The sequence below is a fragment of the Saimiri boliviensis genome, chromosome 11, assembly GCF_048565385.1.
Source record: "Saimiri boliviensis isolate mSaiBol1 chromosome 11, mSaiBol1.pri, whole genome shotgun sequence".
Classification (NCBI taxonomy): domain Eukaryota; kingdom Metazoa; phylum Chordata; class Mammalia; order Primates; family Cebidae; genus Saimiri; species Saimiri boliviensis.
Window position 1 is genome coordinate 1,100,840 of NC_133459.1, and position 18,717 is coordinate 1,119,556.

Below are 18,717 nucleotides of genomic sequence, written 5' to 3' on the forward strand. Positions count from 1 at the left end.
TCGTTTTGAGACGGAGTCTCGCTCTGTCGCCCAGCCTGGAGTGCAGTGGCGCGATCTCGGCTCACAGGTTCAAGCCATTCTCCTGCCTCAGCCGTCTGAGTAGCTGGGACTACAGGCACCTGCCACCACGCCCGGGTAACTTCCTTCTGTATTTTTGTGGCGATGAGGTTTCACCATGTTGGTTAGGCTGGTCTCGAACTCCTGACCTCAGGTGATCTGCCTGCCTCGGCCTCCCAAAGTGCTGGGATTACAGGTGTGAGCCACTGCGCCTGGCCTAATGTCTATTTTTTTTTTTTTAAATGAAGGTAAGTTTCTACTTCTGGCGGAGACGGAGTTACAGGGACGGGTTTGCCTTATGCCCAAAACCATGGAAAGACTCAGCAAAATGTGAGACAGCAGCCCCAAGAGACGGGCCATCAGGACACCACGGACAAGATCCTGAGAGGGGGAGATGGGTGAGGGGAGCCCTAAGGACCCTGGCTACTTGCCTGGGAAGGCATCCCGGCCACCACACAGGGAAGAGGAGTCGGGGTGGGGCATGGCCATGAGGTGGCACAGTTGCATTGTGAAGATGGCAAACTTCGGTTCTTCAAAAGGCGCTGTTGAGAAAATGGGTCAGCAGGCCCCAGACTGGGAGGAAGTATTTGCAAAGCATGCACCCGACAAAAGATGCCGCCTAAAATACAGGACGAGCTCTTAGTGACAAAGAGAGATTGACAACTTCATTTAAAAAATTTATTCATTTATTTATTTTTGAGATGGAAGTTCACTCTGTCACCCAGGCTGGAGTGCAGTGATGTGATCTTGGCTCACTGCAACCTCCACCTCCTGGGTTCAAGCCATTCTCCTGCCTCAGCCTCCCCAGTAGCTGGTATTACAGGCACACTTCACCACACTCGGCTAGTTTTTGCATTTTTAGTAGAGACGAGGCTTTACCATATTGGCCAGGCTGGTCTTGAACTCCTGACCTTGTGATCTGCCTGCCTCAGCCTCCCAAAGTGCTGGGATTACAGGCGTGAGCCACTGCACCTGGCCTGGCAACTTCATTTTTAAAAACATTAGGCTTTTAAAAGATTTGAACAGACACGTATGTCACCAAAAGATACACCAATAAATACGCTCATAAAAAATGCTTATTAATCATTAAGAAAATCCATGCTGGCCAGCTGAGGTGGCTCACCCTGCTAATCCCAGCCCTTTGGGAGGCTGAGGCAGGAGAATTGCTTGAACCCAGGAGTTTGAGGCCAGCTTGGGCAACATAGTGAGATGCTATCTCTATTTAATAAAATAAAATAAAAATTTAAAAAGAGCTGGGCATGGTGGCTCACTCCTGTAATCCCAGTACTTTGGAAGACTGAGGCAGGCAGATCACCTGAGGTCAGGAGTTCGAGACCAGCCTGGACAACATGGCAAAACCCTATCTCTACTAAAAATACAAAATTAGCCAGGCAAGGTGGTACATGCCTGTAATCCCAGCTACTCAGGAGGCTGAGATAGGAGACTCTCTTGAACCCAGGATGGGGAGGTTGCAGTAAGTCGAGATTGTGTCACTGCACTCCAGCCTGGGTGACAGAGCAAGACTCCAGCAGAAAGAAAGAGAGAGAGAGGGAGGGAGGGAGGAAGGGAAAGAGAAAGAAAGAAAGAGAGAAAGAAAGAGAAAGAAAGAAAGAAAAAAGAAAGAAAGAAAGCAGATTGGCAGGTTCTTACCAAGTTAAACATAGAGTCCCCTTAAACCCAAGTAATCCTATACATACTCATTCAAAAGAAATGAAAACGTTGGCCGGGCACGGTGGCTCAAGCCTGTAATCCCAGCACTTTGGGAGGCCGAGGCGGGTGGATCACAAGGTCAAGAGATCGAGACCATCCTGGTCAACATGGTGAAACCTCGTCTCTACTAAAAATACAAAAAATTAGCTGGGCATGGTGGCTCGTGCCTGTAATCCCAGCTACTCAGGAGGCTGAGGCAGGAGAATTGCCTGAACCCAGGAGACGGAGGTTGCGGTGAGCCGAGATCGCGCCATTGCACTCCAGCCTGGGTAACAAGAGCGAAACTCCGTCTCAAAAAAAAAAAAAAAAAAAAAAAAGAAATGAAAACATGTGTCCAAACACAGACTCGTATTTAAATGTTAGGAGCAGCTTTACTCACGAGAGCCCAGAATGGCATATGTGCCCAGTGCCCATCAACAGGTAGGCAGTTAAACAACCTGAGGTGTGAGCGTGCAGTGGAGCGAAATACTACTCAGCAGTGAAAAATCCACCGCTGACACACACAGCAGTGTGGTGGCTCTACAGAGTGTGGCGCTGAGGGAAGCCAGTCACGAAGGGCAGCTCTGCGAGAAGTCCACTGCGCACGGTGACACGCGGCAGCTGAAAGCGGTGTGTCGTCGTGGGCTTGGGAGGTCTGCGTCCCAGCTCAGTCTCTCTCACAAAGCTGCAGTCAGATGTCAGCCAGGACCGCAGTCTCCAGGCTCAACAGCGGCAGCATCCCAGGGTGGCTGCTGGAGTGAGTTCCTGCTGTCTCGGGCCAGGGGTAGGGTCTGGCTCTCACGGCTGCCTTCAGTTCCTGGCCCATGAGCTGCCCCACCTCAGTTGGCAACGTGGCACTGGCTTCCTCAAAGTGAGGAGGGGCAAGAGTGCCCCGAGACCGGAACCACAGCTTTTTATGAATGAATCTCAGATGTCTCATCACTCTTTCTATTTTATTTTTTGAGATGGTCTCTGTCACCCAGGCTGGAGTGCAGCGGTGCGATCTTGGCTCACTGCAATCTCTGCTTCCCAGTTCTCCTGCTTAGCCTCCCCAGTAGCTGGGATTACAGGCACACACCACCACACCAGGCTACTTTTTGTATTTTAGAAGAGACGGGATTTTACCATGTTGGCCAAGCTGGTCTCAAACTCCTGACCTCAAGTGATCTGCCTGCCTCAGCCTCCCAATGTGCTGGGATTACAGGTGTGAGCCACTGCACCTGCCTTTTGATTTTTATTTTTAGACACAGGGTCTCACTTTGTCACCCAGGCTGGAGTGCAGTGGTGCGATCACGGCTCACTGCGGTCTCCACCTCCTGTGCTCAAACGATCCTCCCACTGCAGCCTCCTGAATACCTGGGACCACAGGCCTGCGCCACTACACATGGCTAACTTTTTTTCTGTAGAGATGGGGTCTCCCTATGTTGCCCAGGCTGATCTCAAACTCCTGGGGTCCACTGATCCTCCTGCCTCGGCCTCCCGCATTGCTGGGATCACAGGCGTGGCCGCTGTGTCTGGCCCATCACTCTTGATGGATGGGAGTGGCAGCTTGCGTGGTCCAGACCACATGTGAGGGGGAAGGCCACACCACACAATGGGAGGGATTACGGGAGCCCTGGGAAGAGGCTGCAAACCCACCTTCCTGCCAGACAGACCTGTTGACGAGCTGCTGATCACCTGAGGTCAGGAGTTCGAGACCAGCCTGGCCAACATGGCAAAGCCCCATCGCTGCTGCACGCGAGTTCTGTCCGTTTGTCGGGTGGTCAGACCCTGCCTCCCCCAGCAGCCCATCTGAGGTCTTTGCACGCCGTTCCTCAGTCGCGCTCGCATCTAAAGTAGGATGTGTCTGTCACTTGATCGACAGCCCTTTTGTTAGAAATGTTACTTTGTCTTTAAGGTTTTCTACCCCACGAAAGAATTCAAATTGCCACTTTAAAAACATAAAATCCGAGAATAGAACACCGACTTCTCCACATTAAAAATGAGTAATTGTTCTTGGATATCTATTTAACTCAAGTACGGAAAAAATGTTCCAAGTGGCGGAGCTGGATTGCTCTCTGGTTCTCAGGGCCCTGGAGGCTAGAGGCAGCAGTACCACTGAGCGTGGTTTCTGGTGGCACCGCAGCCGTTGCGGCAGGCCACGGCCCATCTCAGGCTGCTACACGTATTTTGCATTTGGCCGTTTCTGCCAGGTTTCCTCTGCTTATCCACATGAACGGAGTCCATCTGAAAATCGCAGGATTAATCATTGCCATCCAGACTCGGTAACGTGCTTCCCTGCATCCCCGCCATTTTCTCTGGTGCATTTTCCCAGGAAAGTAGCAGAACAGCCTCACAAACACATCAGGAGAGGGGTTTAAATTTAGTGAGCGCCGTTTTCTCTCGCGATCCCGGTGAGTCACCTCCACCTCCCAGGGCCGTCCTGCTGGTGCTGAGCTGCAGCAGTGGACAGGGGCCAGCTACCCGCCCACGCCTCGGACTCGCTGCCGTCCCTTCCCCTACGCTGCGGGCATCCCAGCATCCGGCAAGGCGTCAGTCCAGAAGAAGCAGTGCACGTGGGCTGCAGGTGGCACCTGAATGCCCACCTCAACCCGCAGACCACACTCGTGTGGCTTTCTGCGTGCCCTCTAGGACTCACTGCCCAGGGAAGAGCCGAGGCAGTGACTCCCAGGGGCTAAGGGGCAGGATGTCCGTTCCTCCCGGAGCCAAGTGCACGCGTTCTGCTGCATGCCACGTGGGGAGAGTATAACACTTCCCTGCGCTGAGCAGAAGAAACAGGCAGCAGCTCTTGCCCTAAGCGCCCACTCAAAGGGCTGTGGACAGATCCTCCCAATGGAGAGGCAGTTCCACGTGTTCCAGTAAGCAGGGAGAGTGGCTGTGAAGGAATCCTGGGTGTGTAGGGGCCGAGGGCTCTGGGTATGAAGTCTGAGCTGCCAGATCCCCCACTTTGCCCTCTCAGTGGTGCCAAGACAAAGGGGTGAGGAGCACGCACCCCATCTCACATGGGGAGACTTCCACTGCTGGAGACCCTCCTTGCTGCTGATTCTGAAAGCCTCATCAAAGCCTCACTCGGAGGGTGGGTTCTCCTGAAGCACAGGACGTCAGGGGCATAACCTCCATATTCCCCAGAGAGCGGGCAGCCCCTCTGCAAGGGGGTGCTCGTCATCAAACAAGACGACCCAAGACTCTTTCTAACGGAGTTCAGCGTCTTGCACTTCTGACACCGAGAAACCCTATTGCGACTTTCACCCCATCATTTTGTAGAAGAAGAAAACAAAGCTGGGAAATAATTCCCTGAGGTCACCTGCCAGTTTGGAGCAGAGCTGAGACTGGCACCCAAACTCCGACTCCTGCAGCTCGTCCCAGATTCCGGAAAGGGGCGGAGGAGTGAGCCGCTTCCCTCTCGCAGGCATGGAAACTGCCTGTCCCGGGGCCCCTCCACCAGGTGCCGGCCACGCAGGCCCCGGCTCCTGACCCCTGGGCGAGGCTGCTCCCTGGCTGGTGTTCCTGGTTCTGGGGTGGTCGGAGCTTCTCTGGATGGAGGATGGGGATAAGGAGGCCGACTGCTTATACACATCAGAATGGGACGGAAGTTTGGAAATGTCAACAAACTAATTCTCAAAAACCTTGAATAAGAAATTGCGAAAATTTCCATTCTTCAGATCCAAACTGAAACACCAGTTAGAAGGCCGGGCGCAGAGGCTCACACCTGCAATCCCACCACTTCGGGAGGCCAAGGAGAAGGATCCCTTGAGGCAGGGAGTTTGAGACCAGGCTGGGAAACACAGTGAGATGCGATCTCTACAAAAACCAGAAAATTATCTGGGTGTAGTGACGGGCATCTGTGGCCCCAGCTCCTCCAGAAGCTGAGGTGGAAGGATCCCTTGAACCCCGGAGGTGGAGGCTACAGTGAGCTGAGATCATGCCACTGCGCTCCAGCCTGGGCTACAGCGCAGGTCCCTGTCTCTTAAAAAGAAAGAAAATGAAATGTTAACGTGATGCCCCAGATAATAGAGGAGAGAGTGAGGAAAATGGCAGTGGGGTCTGAGTCATCTCGAACCAGCTGGGTTGAGGGAGCCAAGGTCAACACCACTTCTCAGAGGGGACCAGCGCCAAGGCCTCCTCAAATACGGTCTCCTCAGACAGCGACGGGAGTGTGACCGTGAGACACCCTCGCTGCTTGGTTCCAAAGCTCAGGAATGAGAGTCTGGGAGGGCTGGGCACTGTCCTGAGGCAGCGGGCGCGTGGACTTTGAGATGCGGGCCTGCACCTCCTGCATTTGCTGAGCACCTACTGCGTCCAAGACGCCACCAAGGAGACGGACAACCAAGGAGACGGACAAGACCCCTGTTCTGGAGGGCGAGGAATAAAAATAATAAAGCCTCTCACCGGGGACAGGCCCAGCTCTGGGCACCCGGGGACACATGGGAACCAGGTTGCCGATGCCCAGAGAGACGGGTGCAGAGCACAGGCTGGGACGGGAACCCCGGGCACACGGGGGAGGTGCGGCCAGTGCTTCTGTACCCAAAAGACCCGCCTTCGGGAGGGGCCTGTGAGCAGCTGGGAAGGGGGCCTTGGAGCTGAGACCTGCTGAGCTTTTTTGGGGCCCCGTCCCTCATTCTTCCGTTTCCCGCAGGAGGGACTGGGCCGGAATCCGCCGCAGGTCGGTCCCTGGACCTGCCTTCATCTGCCCCCTGCGCCCGTGGCGGGGCCCTTCATCCAGAAGCTCTCAGCCCAGGGACAGCTTCGCCATTTTCAAGTGTTTTCACGAGCGGGTCAAACTGCGGGTCAGCCACATCGCCAGCCCAGGAGTGAAACATGACACACCGACGTGAAAGTTTGTGAGCAGCTTCTTCAGAAAACGGCAGCACAACTTCACGTTCAGAAGAGCGAAGGCAGGAGACAGTGAGGCCTCTGCTTGCTCAGATCCTGGGGGTGCGGAGGGCGGACCTGGGGCCCCGGGGGGTGGGGAGGCGGTGCAGCCAGCACTGCGGCCTGCCTGGACAGCCGCCATCCGCTTTTGCTCCCCACCCGCCCCATCCAGGGTCCCCAGGACCAGGACTGCTCCCAGAGTCGCGTTGTCGCGAGGGCAGGAGGGTTTGGAAAGGAGCGGGGGTGAAGTCGGTCGGTCTCTCTCTCCCTCTTTCTCTTTCTCTCTCCCCCTCCCCCTCCCCCGAAGCTGTAGGGACCGGCCCCCTCCCCACCCCCATCCCCCCAACAACCAAACCCCGGCACTGCCAAAACCCGCCACGCGGACGTGGGATCCCACACACCGTCCCGGGACGAGGTTCGGCCGCGGTGTCCACGGGGGCTTCGCGCGGGTCGCCTCCCACGCGGACACGCGGAGGGCCCGTCGGCGGCGCGAGGGCAGCGGTCAGGGGTCCGGAGTGCCCGGCCCTGGCCCGGGGACGCTGCCCGCGAAGTGGGGGCGCTGCGGGCGGGGATGCGGGTGGGGGCGGGGGGAGGGGAGGGGAGGGAAAGGGGGAGGGAAGGGGGAGGGAAAAGGGGGCGGGCAGCCGCGGGCTGGGGCGGGCTGGGGCGGGCTGGGGCGGGCTCGGGGCGGGTTCGGGGCGGGCTCCGCGCTCCGTCCGCCCCCTCGCGCTCGCGCCGCGCTCGCCCGTCTCCCGCCCGCCTGTGCCGCCGCCGCCGCCGCCGCCGCCGCGAGCCAAGTTTGCGCGGACCCCGTCCCGCCGCGCCCGCCGCGGCCATGGACGCGCCCGCCCGGCTGCTGGCCCCGCTCCTGCTCCTCTGCGCGCAGCTGCTCCGCGGCACCCGGTGAGCGGGCGGGGTCCGGGGTGCGGGGTGCGGGGTCCGGGGGTCCGGGGGTCCGGGGTGCGGGAGGTCGAGGGGAGTCGGGGGACGGGGGGGTCCCGCTTCTGCCCGAGAGAGCGGCTGGGGGAGCGGCCGCGCCAACCCGCGCCCCGGACCCCGAGTCTGCGAGCCCCGCGTCCTCCGTCCTCCCCCGCGTCCTTCCTCCCCCGGGTCTCGCCCTCCCGCGCCCGCGGAGGACTCGCCCCGAAGCTGCCCTTGGCCCGGGACGCGGAGACCGCGCCCCCGCCCCCGCGCCGGTGCTGTCCGCCGTCCGGTGCTGAACCGCCGCCCGAGCGAGGCGAGGGCGTCCGAGCCCCCCGTTCCTCCAGCTCCGCCGCGCGCGGGGAGGGTCCCTGGTCCCCGGCACTCGGCGGTCCCGCCGCGGACCGCAGGCAGGAGGGAGGAGAGACCCGGGACCTCGGGGCGGGAGGCTGCTCGCTTGGCCGCGGGAGGCGCGTTCCGTTACGCGAATGAGCTTCCCTGGCCGACGGGTCCGGGACGGGCTGCGTCGCTGCGGAGGGTGGGCCCGGCCTCCGGGGGCCCCTTTCGGAGCCCGTTTCAAATGGTGCAGACAGAACTCCTGAGTGTGTGCAGGTGGACGGCGGCCAGGCGCCCCTGGCAACAGAAAAGAGATGCTGGATTTCTTAACTGTATTGAGGGGCTCCCCAGAGAAGGAAGAGGCTGAGAAGGCCCCCCAGGGCTGGGGGCCCCCTCCGGCTTACAGAGCCCCCCACTTCCCTCCTCTCTGGGGATCTGAAACGGGCTCCCCAGCCACCCCCGGGCAACTTGGCTCCACCACTGGGCATGGCCACTTTCCCTAGGAGCCACTCTCGGGAGGATATTTAGGGGCGTCTTTGAAAATCGTCTCAAAGACTGCAGAAGAAACAGCAATAACCCATCCCCCAGCATTCGGGATCTGAGACCGTGAAGATGTGGAGATGGCGGTGGCTGGCCTCAGTAGAGGTGGCGGCACCCAGCCCTGGACGAGATTCAGAGCTTTCCTGTTGGAGGTGCAGGGGACAGAGCCCAGGAGGCTGTGTGCCCGTCAGGAGACCTCAGGGCCACCACTGCCCGGCTCTAAGCAGCCCCTGTCCTGGGAAGAGCTTTGTTCTTCCATCAGTCCCGGTGAGGCTTTCCCCTCTTCTCCTTTCCCTCCTTCAAGGTGAGAGGAAGGGCAGAGCGTTGGGGCACAGTCGTAGATGCTGTGCTGGAGGCATGGGGCCAGCTGCCAGCCCAGGCCCACAGCCACTTAGTCAAGAGGCTAAACTACAGACGGCTCGGAAACCCCAAAGTTTTAGCCCTAGGTTGACACCAGAGCTCAGCCGGGGGCAAGTCCTGTCCTGCACAGACGTGAGGCTCCTCTCACCTTTATGAATCCTGCCTTGGGGCCTATTTTTACGTTTCCTGCCGGGAAATTCTCCAGGCTGCCCCCAGCCCCAGCCTCTGGGTGCACCATCTCCCTTTCCTAAAATCTGAAGATGCTTAATCGTGGCCTGTATCTGGCTCCTGGGCTGTTGGGGAAGGGATTCTGTGCCTGTTTCCCAGGGCAGAACAGCTTGAAGGCCATGGCCCAGCCAGGAGGGTGGGCTCTGGGCCTGTGGTCATTGCCATCCCTGGAAGAGGGGTGCCACTGGGGAGCACACCTTGTGTAGTGGGAGGCGCACTGCGTCTCCGAGCTCCCATCTCACTCTCTGGGTAAAAACAGCTCCCACCTGGCTGCACACTACAGCCTCTGCTTTGAGGCCATCCTGCCCACACCCATGTGCGGGCTCGACCTGCTGCTCTTGGTGTCCAGGGGCAGGCCTGGGGGGTCCCCCCAGGGTGAAAGCACTTGCCAGCTCAGCCATAGGGCCACCTTCAGACTTAGCGGGGTGCTGTCCATGCAGGCCTCTCCTCCGGTCCGTGTCTGTGCCCATCCACTCCAGAACCCAGGACAGCCGCCCTCCCCCCCGAGTCTCAGGGTCCCTGTCTGGAGCAGTGTTGGAGGTCATGGGACCCGTTCCGGCCATCACCCGCGGTCCCCATGGCAGCAGCTCCTGGTGGGAAAGGTTGGGTGCGATAGGAAGGGAGCGTCATGTGTGGCGGCTGCGGGTCGGGCCGGAGTCTGAAGACTGTGCACACAGCAGGCCCCGAGCTTGCCGCCCGCGTGCCCGTGTGGGTGGCCCTCCGGGCTGGCGGCACCTCTGTCTCCCTGGAGAAGCTGTGCGGCGGCTCCTGCCGTGCCAGCTCGCGGTGCGCTGGTGGCGGGGCTCCTCTTTGCCTTGGTAACTGCGATGCTGGGAGGCTTGTGCTGCTCTAAAAGCAGAGCTGTGGGATCTGTGGGCTGGGTGTGCGCCACGGAGGAGCCTGGAGGGGGAGGATCCCAACTACGCCTACCTTCCCTGTCTGTCCCCAGGGCACAGACAAGTGGCAGGGATGGGTTTGTTTTTCAGTGGGGCCGGAAGGGCAAGGAGAGCAAGTGGAGGGTGAAGCTGCCATGTGTTCATGGCGCCCACTCTGTCCCCTGAGTTTGGAGTCCTAAATCTGAGTGTGGACTTGGAGCCTGGTGTAGGGCCTTGGGCCTCTCTGTCCATCCACCCAAAGGAAACTCCAAGCCCAAGCCACCACTGGGCCCCAGGGCCACCAGGTGAGGCAGCAGCCCTCTCCCGAGATCTCCACAACTCACCAGAATCCAGACGTCCCAACCCCGTGCCAAGCCCCCCAGGTGCAGGGCATGTGCCCCCAACCCCGCTAGCTCTGCCCGCCCTGTACATCCTGAGCTGAGGACGTGGGGGCCCTCCAGACCCCAGAGTCTGGCATGAAGCACACCGCCCTCTGCATGCTGGCCCTTCCCATCTGTTCACAGTGGGAAAACGACTGGCCGCTCTCCTAGGTGAGAAATGGCATGGGGGTGGGAGCCCGCTTCCTTCTCACACCCAGGGGATGGCAAAGGCACCTCCAGGTGAGCTTCATGGCGGGGGTTGCCCCGGCCTTGCCTTTGTGCACCCCCACACATGCCACCACCCCGAGATGGGCAAGGGACGTGGCCCAGGAAGGATGGTGTCTCCTATGGCCTCATTCCAGGCAGGCTAGATGGCAGCTGGGCTGGTCCAAAAATAAAGCCTCACTCAGATCCCTTTGCGTCTGACCTTCAGGGCGACTTCCATTTGCATTTTTAATTGTGCTTTACTCAGGCCAGGACTTAATTTGATTCCATCTTATCCTTGGTCACCAAAGTGCCCACCCCTCTGTAGCCCTGCGCCGGGCCACTCCTGGGGGTCCAGTGGGCGTGGTGTCATGGGTCTGGAGGGACAGCAGCCCTGGACGCTGCCTTTGGGTTGCTCCTCCTGCCAGGGTTGGGCCACCGTGGTCGTCTGCGGCAGACCGGGGCTGGCAAAATCTCGTTAGCGGAGGAGCGTTTGGTTCAAAGTCAAAATCTGTGAAAGGCCAGTGTGTGAAACACGAAGAAACGTGGTTCCAATGGAAAGAGAGAGGGCCTGAGCCCCCCTTGCTGTCTCCCAGACCCCGGTGGTCCTCAGGGGCCCCAGGATGCGCCTGAGGATAAAGTCTACGGAGCGGGGTGAAGGCAGGATTGGGGAGAGGCATTGGGAGCGTCCACCTCCCTGCGCCCGTGTCCTTCTCCAGAGCTGCGGGTTTAAGATTGGGATCTGCGCACGCGGCACCACGGGCCGGACTGAGCCTGAAGCCCGGGACCGCCTGGGCCCCGCCCCTCGCCTCTCTCTTCGGAATCCCGGGACTCCAGGGGGCTGGAGCTGGAGAGACAAGGAGAGTGGGCTGCAGGTGGCCTTCGTGGGACGCTGGGGACGGGGCTGCTCGGGGTGGGGCTCATGGCCCAGCCTCAGCTTGGCTGTGCCTCACAGTCAGTGCAGAGGGGCGCCTCGAGCCAGGTCGCAGTCTCCGAGGGAGCTGAAGGCCGAGGGCTGTAGCGGGAGGCACAGTCAGAAGGGCTCTGGGGAGCCAGGCGTGGAGGAAGCCAGGGACTGCTGGTCGCTTGCTGGCCTGGTGGAGTGGCCCAGCACGGGGTGTCTGCTCGAGGCTGTGTCTGAACCGGGGTCGAATCTGTCTCTAGGCTTGCTGGGGAGCGGGAGGCCCCTGACTCAGGTCTCCACCCCTCACCTCTCCGGGAGGGCTCGGGCCAGGTTCAGGGGCTTGGTCAGCCGGAGGCCACGCCTGAAGCCACTCCTCCACCGGCGTGGGTAGAAGTGATTCTGAGGACGCAGGGGGGTTATTTTCAAGGCCGCACGCCGGGACCACTCCCCACCCTGTGTGCGGGAGGACGGGTGTGACCCTCGACAGAAACTGGATGGCTCCAAACGATGGACGCTCATTCTCTCGCAGCTCGGGGCGCCAGAAGCTGGAAATCATGGTGCGGGTGGGGCTGGTTCCCTGGAGGCTCTGAGGGAAGCTCTATTCCCGACTAGTCTCCAGCCCCGGTGGGGGCAGAAACCCCGGTGTCCCTTGGCCTGTGGACACCTCGCCGCCAATTTTGCCTCCACAATTAACCGGGCTCTTCCCTCTTCCCGTCTCAGGACACTGGTGCTTGGGTCTGGGGCCCACCCGATGCAGTGTGGCCTCATCTTACTAGTTACGGCTGCAAAGACCTCATTCCCACATAAGCTCACGTTCCGAGGCTCGGGTAGATGTGCATTTTGGGGGCCACTGTTGAACCCGGTGCAGGCGAGCGGATGGAGCCAGGGGTGCTGGGGTGCTCCTGACTCCAGCAGCATGATGTGCACGGGGAGGGGATGCCTCCCTCAAGCGTGGGCACCCCCTGGCCCTGACAGCTGCCCCAAGCTGCTCCAAGGTTGAGCTAAACCCCAGGAGCACATGGCACTTAGGGACCTGGGCCCCACCCTGGGCCTTCCTGGGAGGAGACAGAGCAGGAGGCTGTGGGCCCTGATTTTGGGGTCCTGTCCCCACCCCTTGGCTCCTCCTCACATTTCCCTTCTCCACACCGCCTACGGGGGGAAGCTCCGCCCTCAAGCCGACAAGGAGGCGTCTTCGGTGAGGGACCCTGGTGTTGGAGACCCTGAGGCCGGCCTCCGAGGGCTGGCAGAGGAGAGAGTCAGGGAGGCTGTTATCATGGGGTCTTGGCCCACACCAGGCCACCGCCCTCGAAGCCAGGAGGGCAGAGCGCATGCTGAGGTCGGAGGAGGCAGCCGGGTCAGGGCCGGTGGAAGACGCCGAGGACTTCCCCTGCGTCCTGTGGCCGGCCAGAGCCTCAGGGACTGGCCAGGCCCCCGCCTGCCAGGGCTCCCACAGCGGGCCCCCTGCGCCCTGGCCCAAAACAGGTGCCCAGAACAGTGTTGCGTCCCCAGAAGGGACCCGGGCTCAGTGGAATCCAGTTAAGTCCTGGCTCATCTGACCAGTGGCCTTGCCTCCCCAGAGCAATGAATGACATTGGCGACTATGTGGGCTCCAACCTGGAAATCTCCTGGCTCCCCAACCTGGATGGGCTGATAGCCGGCTACGCCCGCAACTTCCGGCCAGGCATCGGAGGTGAGGGGTTGTCCAAGCCGGCAGGAGCCGCGGGAGCCGGGTGAGGCTGTGGGTGTGCGGCCCGCTGGTCTCTGGGCAAGGGAGGCTGGCTATCCCAGGAGGCTCGGTCAGAGCCAGGCCCCCACAGAGACGGCCAGGCAGGTGCAGCTTCTGGGGCCGTGCCCGCCAACTGCGTGTGACTGGAATCCCGGACAGGTCCCATCCTGGCTCCTGTGCTGGGCTGGCCTCAGCTCTCCTGAGTTCTGCCCCTTCCTCGCAGGTCCCCCCGTGAATGTGGCCCTCGCCCTGGAGGTGGCCAGCATCGACCACATCTCAGAAGCCAACATGGTAGGTGCCCCGGGCACGGTGGGTGCCCTGCCTCTGCCCCGGGCACGGTGGGTGCCCACGGCCTCTGCCCCAGGAATGGCAGGTGCCCTGCCTCTGCCCCCGGCACGGTGGGTGCCCTGCCTCTGCCCCAGGCACGGTGGGTGCCCTGCTTCTGCCCCGGGCACGGTGGGTGCCCTGCCTCTGCCCCAGGTACGGTGGGTGCCCTGCCTCTGTCCTGCGCTGCACATCCCTGGGGAAGGAGCGAGCTGACCCCCACTCCCCTCTTCCGCAGGAGTACACCATGACGGTCTTCCTGCACCAGAGCTGGCGGGACAGCAGGCTGTCCTACAACCACACCAACGAGACCCTGGGCCTGGACAGCCGCTTCGTGGACAAGCTGTGGCTGCCGGACACCTTCATCGTGAACGCCAAGTCGGCCTGGTTCCACGACGTGACGGTGGAGAACAAGCTCATCCGGCTGCAGCCCGACGGCGTGATCCTGTACAGCATCCGGTGAGCGGGCACCACGCTGGCCCGGGCCACGACGGCGCCCAGATGCTGCGAGGCTCGGAAAGGCTGCAGCGGGAGCCGGGGGTGGGGGCCGAAGCTGCTAGTTATTTTTATCCCGCAGCTGCCGGGGAGCAGCCGCTCCAAGGTCGACGACAGGAAGCCGGCAGATGTGGCTTTTTGGCCAACGCAGTGCCTTTTGGTTTTGAAAATGAGGTGGAATTTGCATAACATGAAATTAACCTTTTTAAAGTGAGCAATTCGGTGGCATCTGGCAGATTCGCCACGTTGTGCGACCCGCCTCTGTCCAGCCCCAAACATGTCAGGACCCCCGAAGGAGATGCGGCCTCCCCGCCGCCCCCCGGAGCCCCGGCGGCCACCCGTTTGCTCTCCGTCTCCGGAGTCTGCCCAGAGACAGAAAGCTCCCCGAAAAGGGATCGCACGTTGTGTGGGGGCCTCTGCCACTCTGACTTCGTTCCCAGCTTTTTTCCTCAGGGTTCGTCCCTGCCGAAGCTGGGGTCAGGGCTGCCTTCCCTGCCACGGCCAGGTGATGCCCACTGCCTCCGGTCCCCCTGCCGAGGGTGCCTGGGTTGCTTCCAGTGCTGGCGAACATGAATACGCTGCTATGAACATGTGTGTGCACAGATTCGTTTGAGAGCCTGTTTTCGGACACGTGTCTCTTAAAAATGGAATTAGTTCACAACATTTGAAAAATCAGAAGGCAGCTGGGTGCAGTGGCTCATGCATGTAATCCCAGCACTTTTTGGAGGCTGAGGTGGGAGGATCTCTTGAGCCCGGGAGTTCGAGACCAGCTTGGGCAACAGAAAGAGCACCGTGCCTCTACAAAAATAATAAAAAATATTAGCCGGGTTTGGTGGTGTGCACCTGCGGTCTCAGCTACTTGGGAGGCTGAGGTGGGAGGATCACATGAGCCCAGGGTGTTGAGGCTGTCGTGAATCAAGATCGCACCCTGCACTCCACCTTGGGTGACAGAGTGAGACCCTGTCTCAAAGACGAACAAAAAAATTAGGATATTTTACACAAGAATTTAAATGTCTGACTTCTCCTAGAAAATCAAGTGCGTGGCAGCTCTTGGCCGATGTTACTGTGGCCCGCAGTCGCTTGGGCCAGGTCCCCTGTGCCAGTTCTTGATAGTCCTAAAGGAAGACTCAAACGTCTGTGAAGTTGAGCATAGTTTCAGGTTTATTCAGATTCTGGGCAGCTAGCAAACAAAGCCTGGGATGCAGCTGGGGCTCCAGGCAGCCCCAGTGCTCAGGGGCCGTCTCTGCAGGGGAACTGCCAGGCTCCCTGGAGTGCTGGGCTTACCCCGAGGCCTCACCGACCTGCTTGTCCTCGCAGAATCACCTCCACTGTGGCCTGCGACATGGATCTGGCCAAGTACCCCATGGACGAGCAGGAGTGCATGCTGGACCTGGAGAGCTGTGAGTGGACATGCAAGGCGGGCGGGGGCTTCTCCTGGCTTGGGGAGGGGCATGCTGGCTTCCCGAGCAGGGGGCAGAGCCTCAGTCTGGCCCGGCTCAGGGTGTAGGGAAGCACCGAACCAGCTTCCCCATGAGCCAGAAGCCTGGGCTGGAGGAGAAGGGGCAGAAGGGCTGGGCAGCCGGGCCGGTGGGCCAGTGCCCTGCCCGGGGACCCGGGCCAGTGGGTCAGTACCTGCCCAGGGAGCCGGGCCGTGGAGCCTAGACGTGGCGTGGGTTGGTACCACTGAGCCAGCCAAGCAGACCCTGTGTGTCACCTGACAGTGGTGACCTCACCTTTGTCCCGTCCACCTGCCCAGGGGAGCCCGACGTGGTCCCAGAGCTGAGCGCCTCCTTGCTCCCGGCCGGGGTCCTGCTGGGTCCTGCCATGGTGTCGGCCCCTGCAGGCTTTCTGTGTGGACGAAGCCCTCCTGCCAGGGCTCCCAGAGCCAGGGCCAGGCTCTGCCGCCCACCTGTGCGCTTTTCCCGCAGACGGTTACTCATCCGAGGACATCGTCTACTACTGGTCCGAGAGCCAGGAGCACATCCACGGGCTGGACAAGCTGCAGCTGGCACAGTTCACCATCACCAGCTACCGCTTTACCACGGAGCTAATGAACTTCAAGTCCGGTAGGGCCCCCGCCCCTCCACAAGCACCTGCCACCCCTCCCCATGCACCTGCCCGGGGTTTTCACGCTTTGTAGGCGAGCCATGCGCAGGCCCCCAGGACCCCCGGGATGCAGCTGGGACGCTGCTGCCTTAGGAACCTGCTCCCTGGCACTGGCTGCACCCGGGCCGGGGCCTCTGGGCCTGCCGTCGTGTGGGCTGGGTCAGGCCTTCCCGTCTTCATCCTCGGTGCTTTCTCTCTTCCCAGCACTCCAGGTGTACAGGGAACCCAAGGCGTGGGAAGCTCTTTTAGCCTGGGCTCTGCAGGGCTCAGGGGCCAAGCTTCCCATGGCCACCTTCTCTCCCAGCCCCACCACCCTTTCTCCCTGAGCGCCCCCCTCCCAGCCATCATCTGGAGCCAGTGAGTCCCGTGCTGGTGCCTTCCAGGAGCCTTAGGAGAGAAAGGGGCGAGCCCTCCCTGTTGGCTGCAAGGGTCCCCCGGGGCCAGCCCGGCAAATGTGAGGCCAGCGGCAACCTCAGCCTCTCCCTGTCCTCTGGGCGACCCCGCTCAGGACCAGCCTGTCCTGCGGCCAGACCTAGGGCCGAGTTCCCCGACTTCCGGCCGCGTGGTTGGTGGGTAGAGCAGGGGCTCAGTCTCTCTTCTGAGACTGACCGTGGGTCCCGTAGCTGCCAAACCCTGATGCCCTGGAGTCCCTCGGTGGGCTGGGCCGGGCAGGGATGGGGGGCTGACGGCAGCCATCCCCGCAGCCGGCCAGTTCCCGCGGCTCAGCCTGCACTTCCATCTGCGGAGGAACCGCGGCGTCTACATCATCCAGTCGTACATGCCCTCTGTCCTGCTGGTCGCTATGTCCTGGGTTTCCTTCTGGATCAGCCAGGCAGCAGTGCCCGCCAGGGTGTCTCTAGGTACGGGGCTTCACCGCGGCTCCAAGGGAGCTGGGCGGGGCGCCTGTGGAGCAGGACTCCCTACCCCTTGGCTGGGGGCCTGGCATTGGCCTCTGGACCGTGCCAGCTGCCCTGGGGCAAAGACCAGCCAGACCAGGCCGAGTCAGGGGAGCAGTACCTGCTCCCTGGGGTGGGCATGGGGGTGGGGGCCAGCAGACCCTCATCTGTGGGTCACAGGCGCCAAGGCTGGGGCAGGGCTACGGTGATGGCACCACCTGTGCCCGCAGGCATCACCACGGTGCTGACGATGACCACACTCATGGTCAGTGCCCGCTCGTCCCTGCCACGGGCGTCGGCCATCAAGGCCCTGGATGTTTACTTCTGGATCTGCTACGTCTTTGTGTTCGCGGCTCTGGTGGAGTATGCCTTCGCCCACTTCAACGCTGACTACAGGAAGAAGCAGAAGCAGAAGACCAAGGTCAGGGTCTCCAGGCCCAGGGCAGAGGTGAGGCCTGGGGCTGAGCCAGGGACAGCGCTACTGGGGGCCCGGACCAGAACCCCTCCGCTGCCCTCGCCCACCGCAGGTCCCCGCTGCGCTCCCCGAGCGTGGGGTGCTGGGGCCCCGCGTGGGAGTCCCTGTGGTCCAGGGCCCGGGAGCTGCACGGCAGCACTCAGCCCTGCCCCCCCACCGGCCCCGTGCAGATGGACGTGAGGAGCGCAATCGTCCTCTTCTCCCTCTCGGCCGCCGGCGTCACGCAGGAGCTGGCCATCTCCCGCCGGCAGCGCCGCGTCCCGGGGAACCTGATGGGCTCCTATAGGTCGGCGGGGGTGGAGACCGCGGAGACCAAGAAGGAGGGGGCGGCCCGCTCCGGAGGCCAGGGGGGCATCCGCGCCCGGCTCAGGCCCATCGACGCGGACACCATCGATATTTACGCCCGCGCCGTGTTCCCCGCGGCGTTCGCGGCCGTCAACGTCATCTACTGGGCGGCGTACGCCATGTGAGCGCGGGCCCGGGCCACCCTCGCTTGTCCTGCTGGCCAGCTGCGGCAGCCCAGAAACTTCCCGGGAGAAGGAGCCCTCGGGCCGTGTTTCCTCTCTGCGTGTCTCGAGGTGGGATGACCCTCGGCCACGGAGAACAAGGGGAAGCCTCGGCCTCCTGAGCTCGGACCCCCACCTCACCCGAAAGGCCAGCCCGGAGCTCCCGGCGGGCGGCCTGAGACCCGCACGGACGAAGCAGCCGAAAGTGTGACCGAGAGGCTGAGCCCGGCCGGGTTCTGGGCTCTTCAGGAGCCGTGGAGTTTTAGCCTCAGAAAGTGATCCTGGTTTCTAGGTCTTCGCTCTGCAGGATCGGGATGGGCACGTGGGAGGAGGCGGGAGCGGACGTCCCCCCGGTGAACCGCGAAGGCGTCCGTGAGGTCTTGCTGGTCCCAGCATGAAATAAAGCCTTGGCCGGGGCCGGTTCCTTCTCTCACTGTGCGGCACCTCAATCCTGTCCAGCTGCCTGGAGCCCACCCCAGCTGCCCGACACCCTTCTCCAGCTGCAGGCTCCCGGGTGGCGTTTGGTGGGAGCTAGCTGTGGAAGCCCACTGAACACCCAGAGCGGAGCACACCTCGCCCAGGGCGGGACAAACCTCTTGCAGGGTGGGGCAGGGTTCCGAGAGGCAGGGCGGGCTGCGAGGGAAGAGCTTCCGGAAGAGCCAGGTTTTGTGATGCTGGCTTCAGGCACTGTGTCTCCGATCTGTGTCCCTGGGCTGTGATGAGGCCGTTTTCTCCAGGGGTGTGAGGCAGGAGCCTGTGGTAACCCTGGGCTGGAGTGAGCTCAGGGCTGCTGGTCCCACAGCCTGGGCTTTTGCGGTACCTT

General features: G+C 61.6%; 1 protein-coding gene across 2 annotated transcripts; it reads left to right on the forward strand.

Annotated features, from left to right (window-relative positions):
* The first annotated feature begins 7,297 nt into the window (after positions 1 to 7,297).
* On the forward strand, positions 7,298 to 18,322 carry GABRD (gamma-aminobutyric acid type A receptor subunit delta). Of its 2 annotated transcripts, none has more exons than XM_039474456.2 (9): positions 7,298 to 7,521; positions 12,944 to 13,056; positions 13,316 to 13,383; positions 13,655 to 13,875; positions 15,229 to 15,311; positions 15,840 to 15,977; positions 16,722 to 16,877; positions 17,144 to 17,361; positions 17,559 to 18,322. In XM_039474456.2, exons 1-9 carry the CDS (start codon positions 7,454 to 7,456, stop codon positions 17,856 to 17,858), a joined length of 1,365 nt encoding a protein of 454 aa, XP_039330390.1. In that variant the 5' UTR covers positions 7,298 to 7,453; the 3' UTR covers positions 17,859 to 18,322. The 2 variants fall into 2 exon arrangements, with proteins under 2 accessions (XP_039330390.1, XP_074236039.1); XM_074379938.1 differs by lacking the exon at positions 7,298 to 7,521 and adding an exon at positions 10,824 to 12,848.
* Positions 18,323 to 18,717: the final 395 nt, after the last annotated feature.

Coding starts and splice junctions, on each gene's coding strand:
- GABRD (XM_074379938.1), top strand. CDS start 12,385: ATGGCACTTAGGGACCTGGGCCCCACCCTGGGCCTTCCTGGGAGGAGA. Junction 15,312..15,839: donor CATGCTGGACCTGGAGAGCT/GTGAGTGGACAT, acceptor CTTTTCCCGCAG/ACGGTTACTCATCCGAGGAC. Junction 15,978..16,721: donor GCTAATGAACTTCAAGTCCG/GTAGGGCCCCCG, acceptor CCATCCCCGCAG/CCGGCCAGTTCCCGCGGCTC.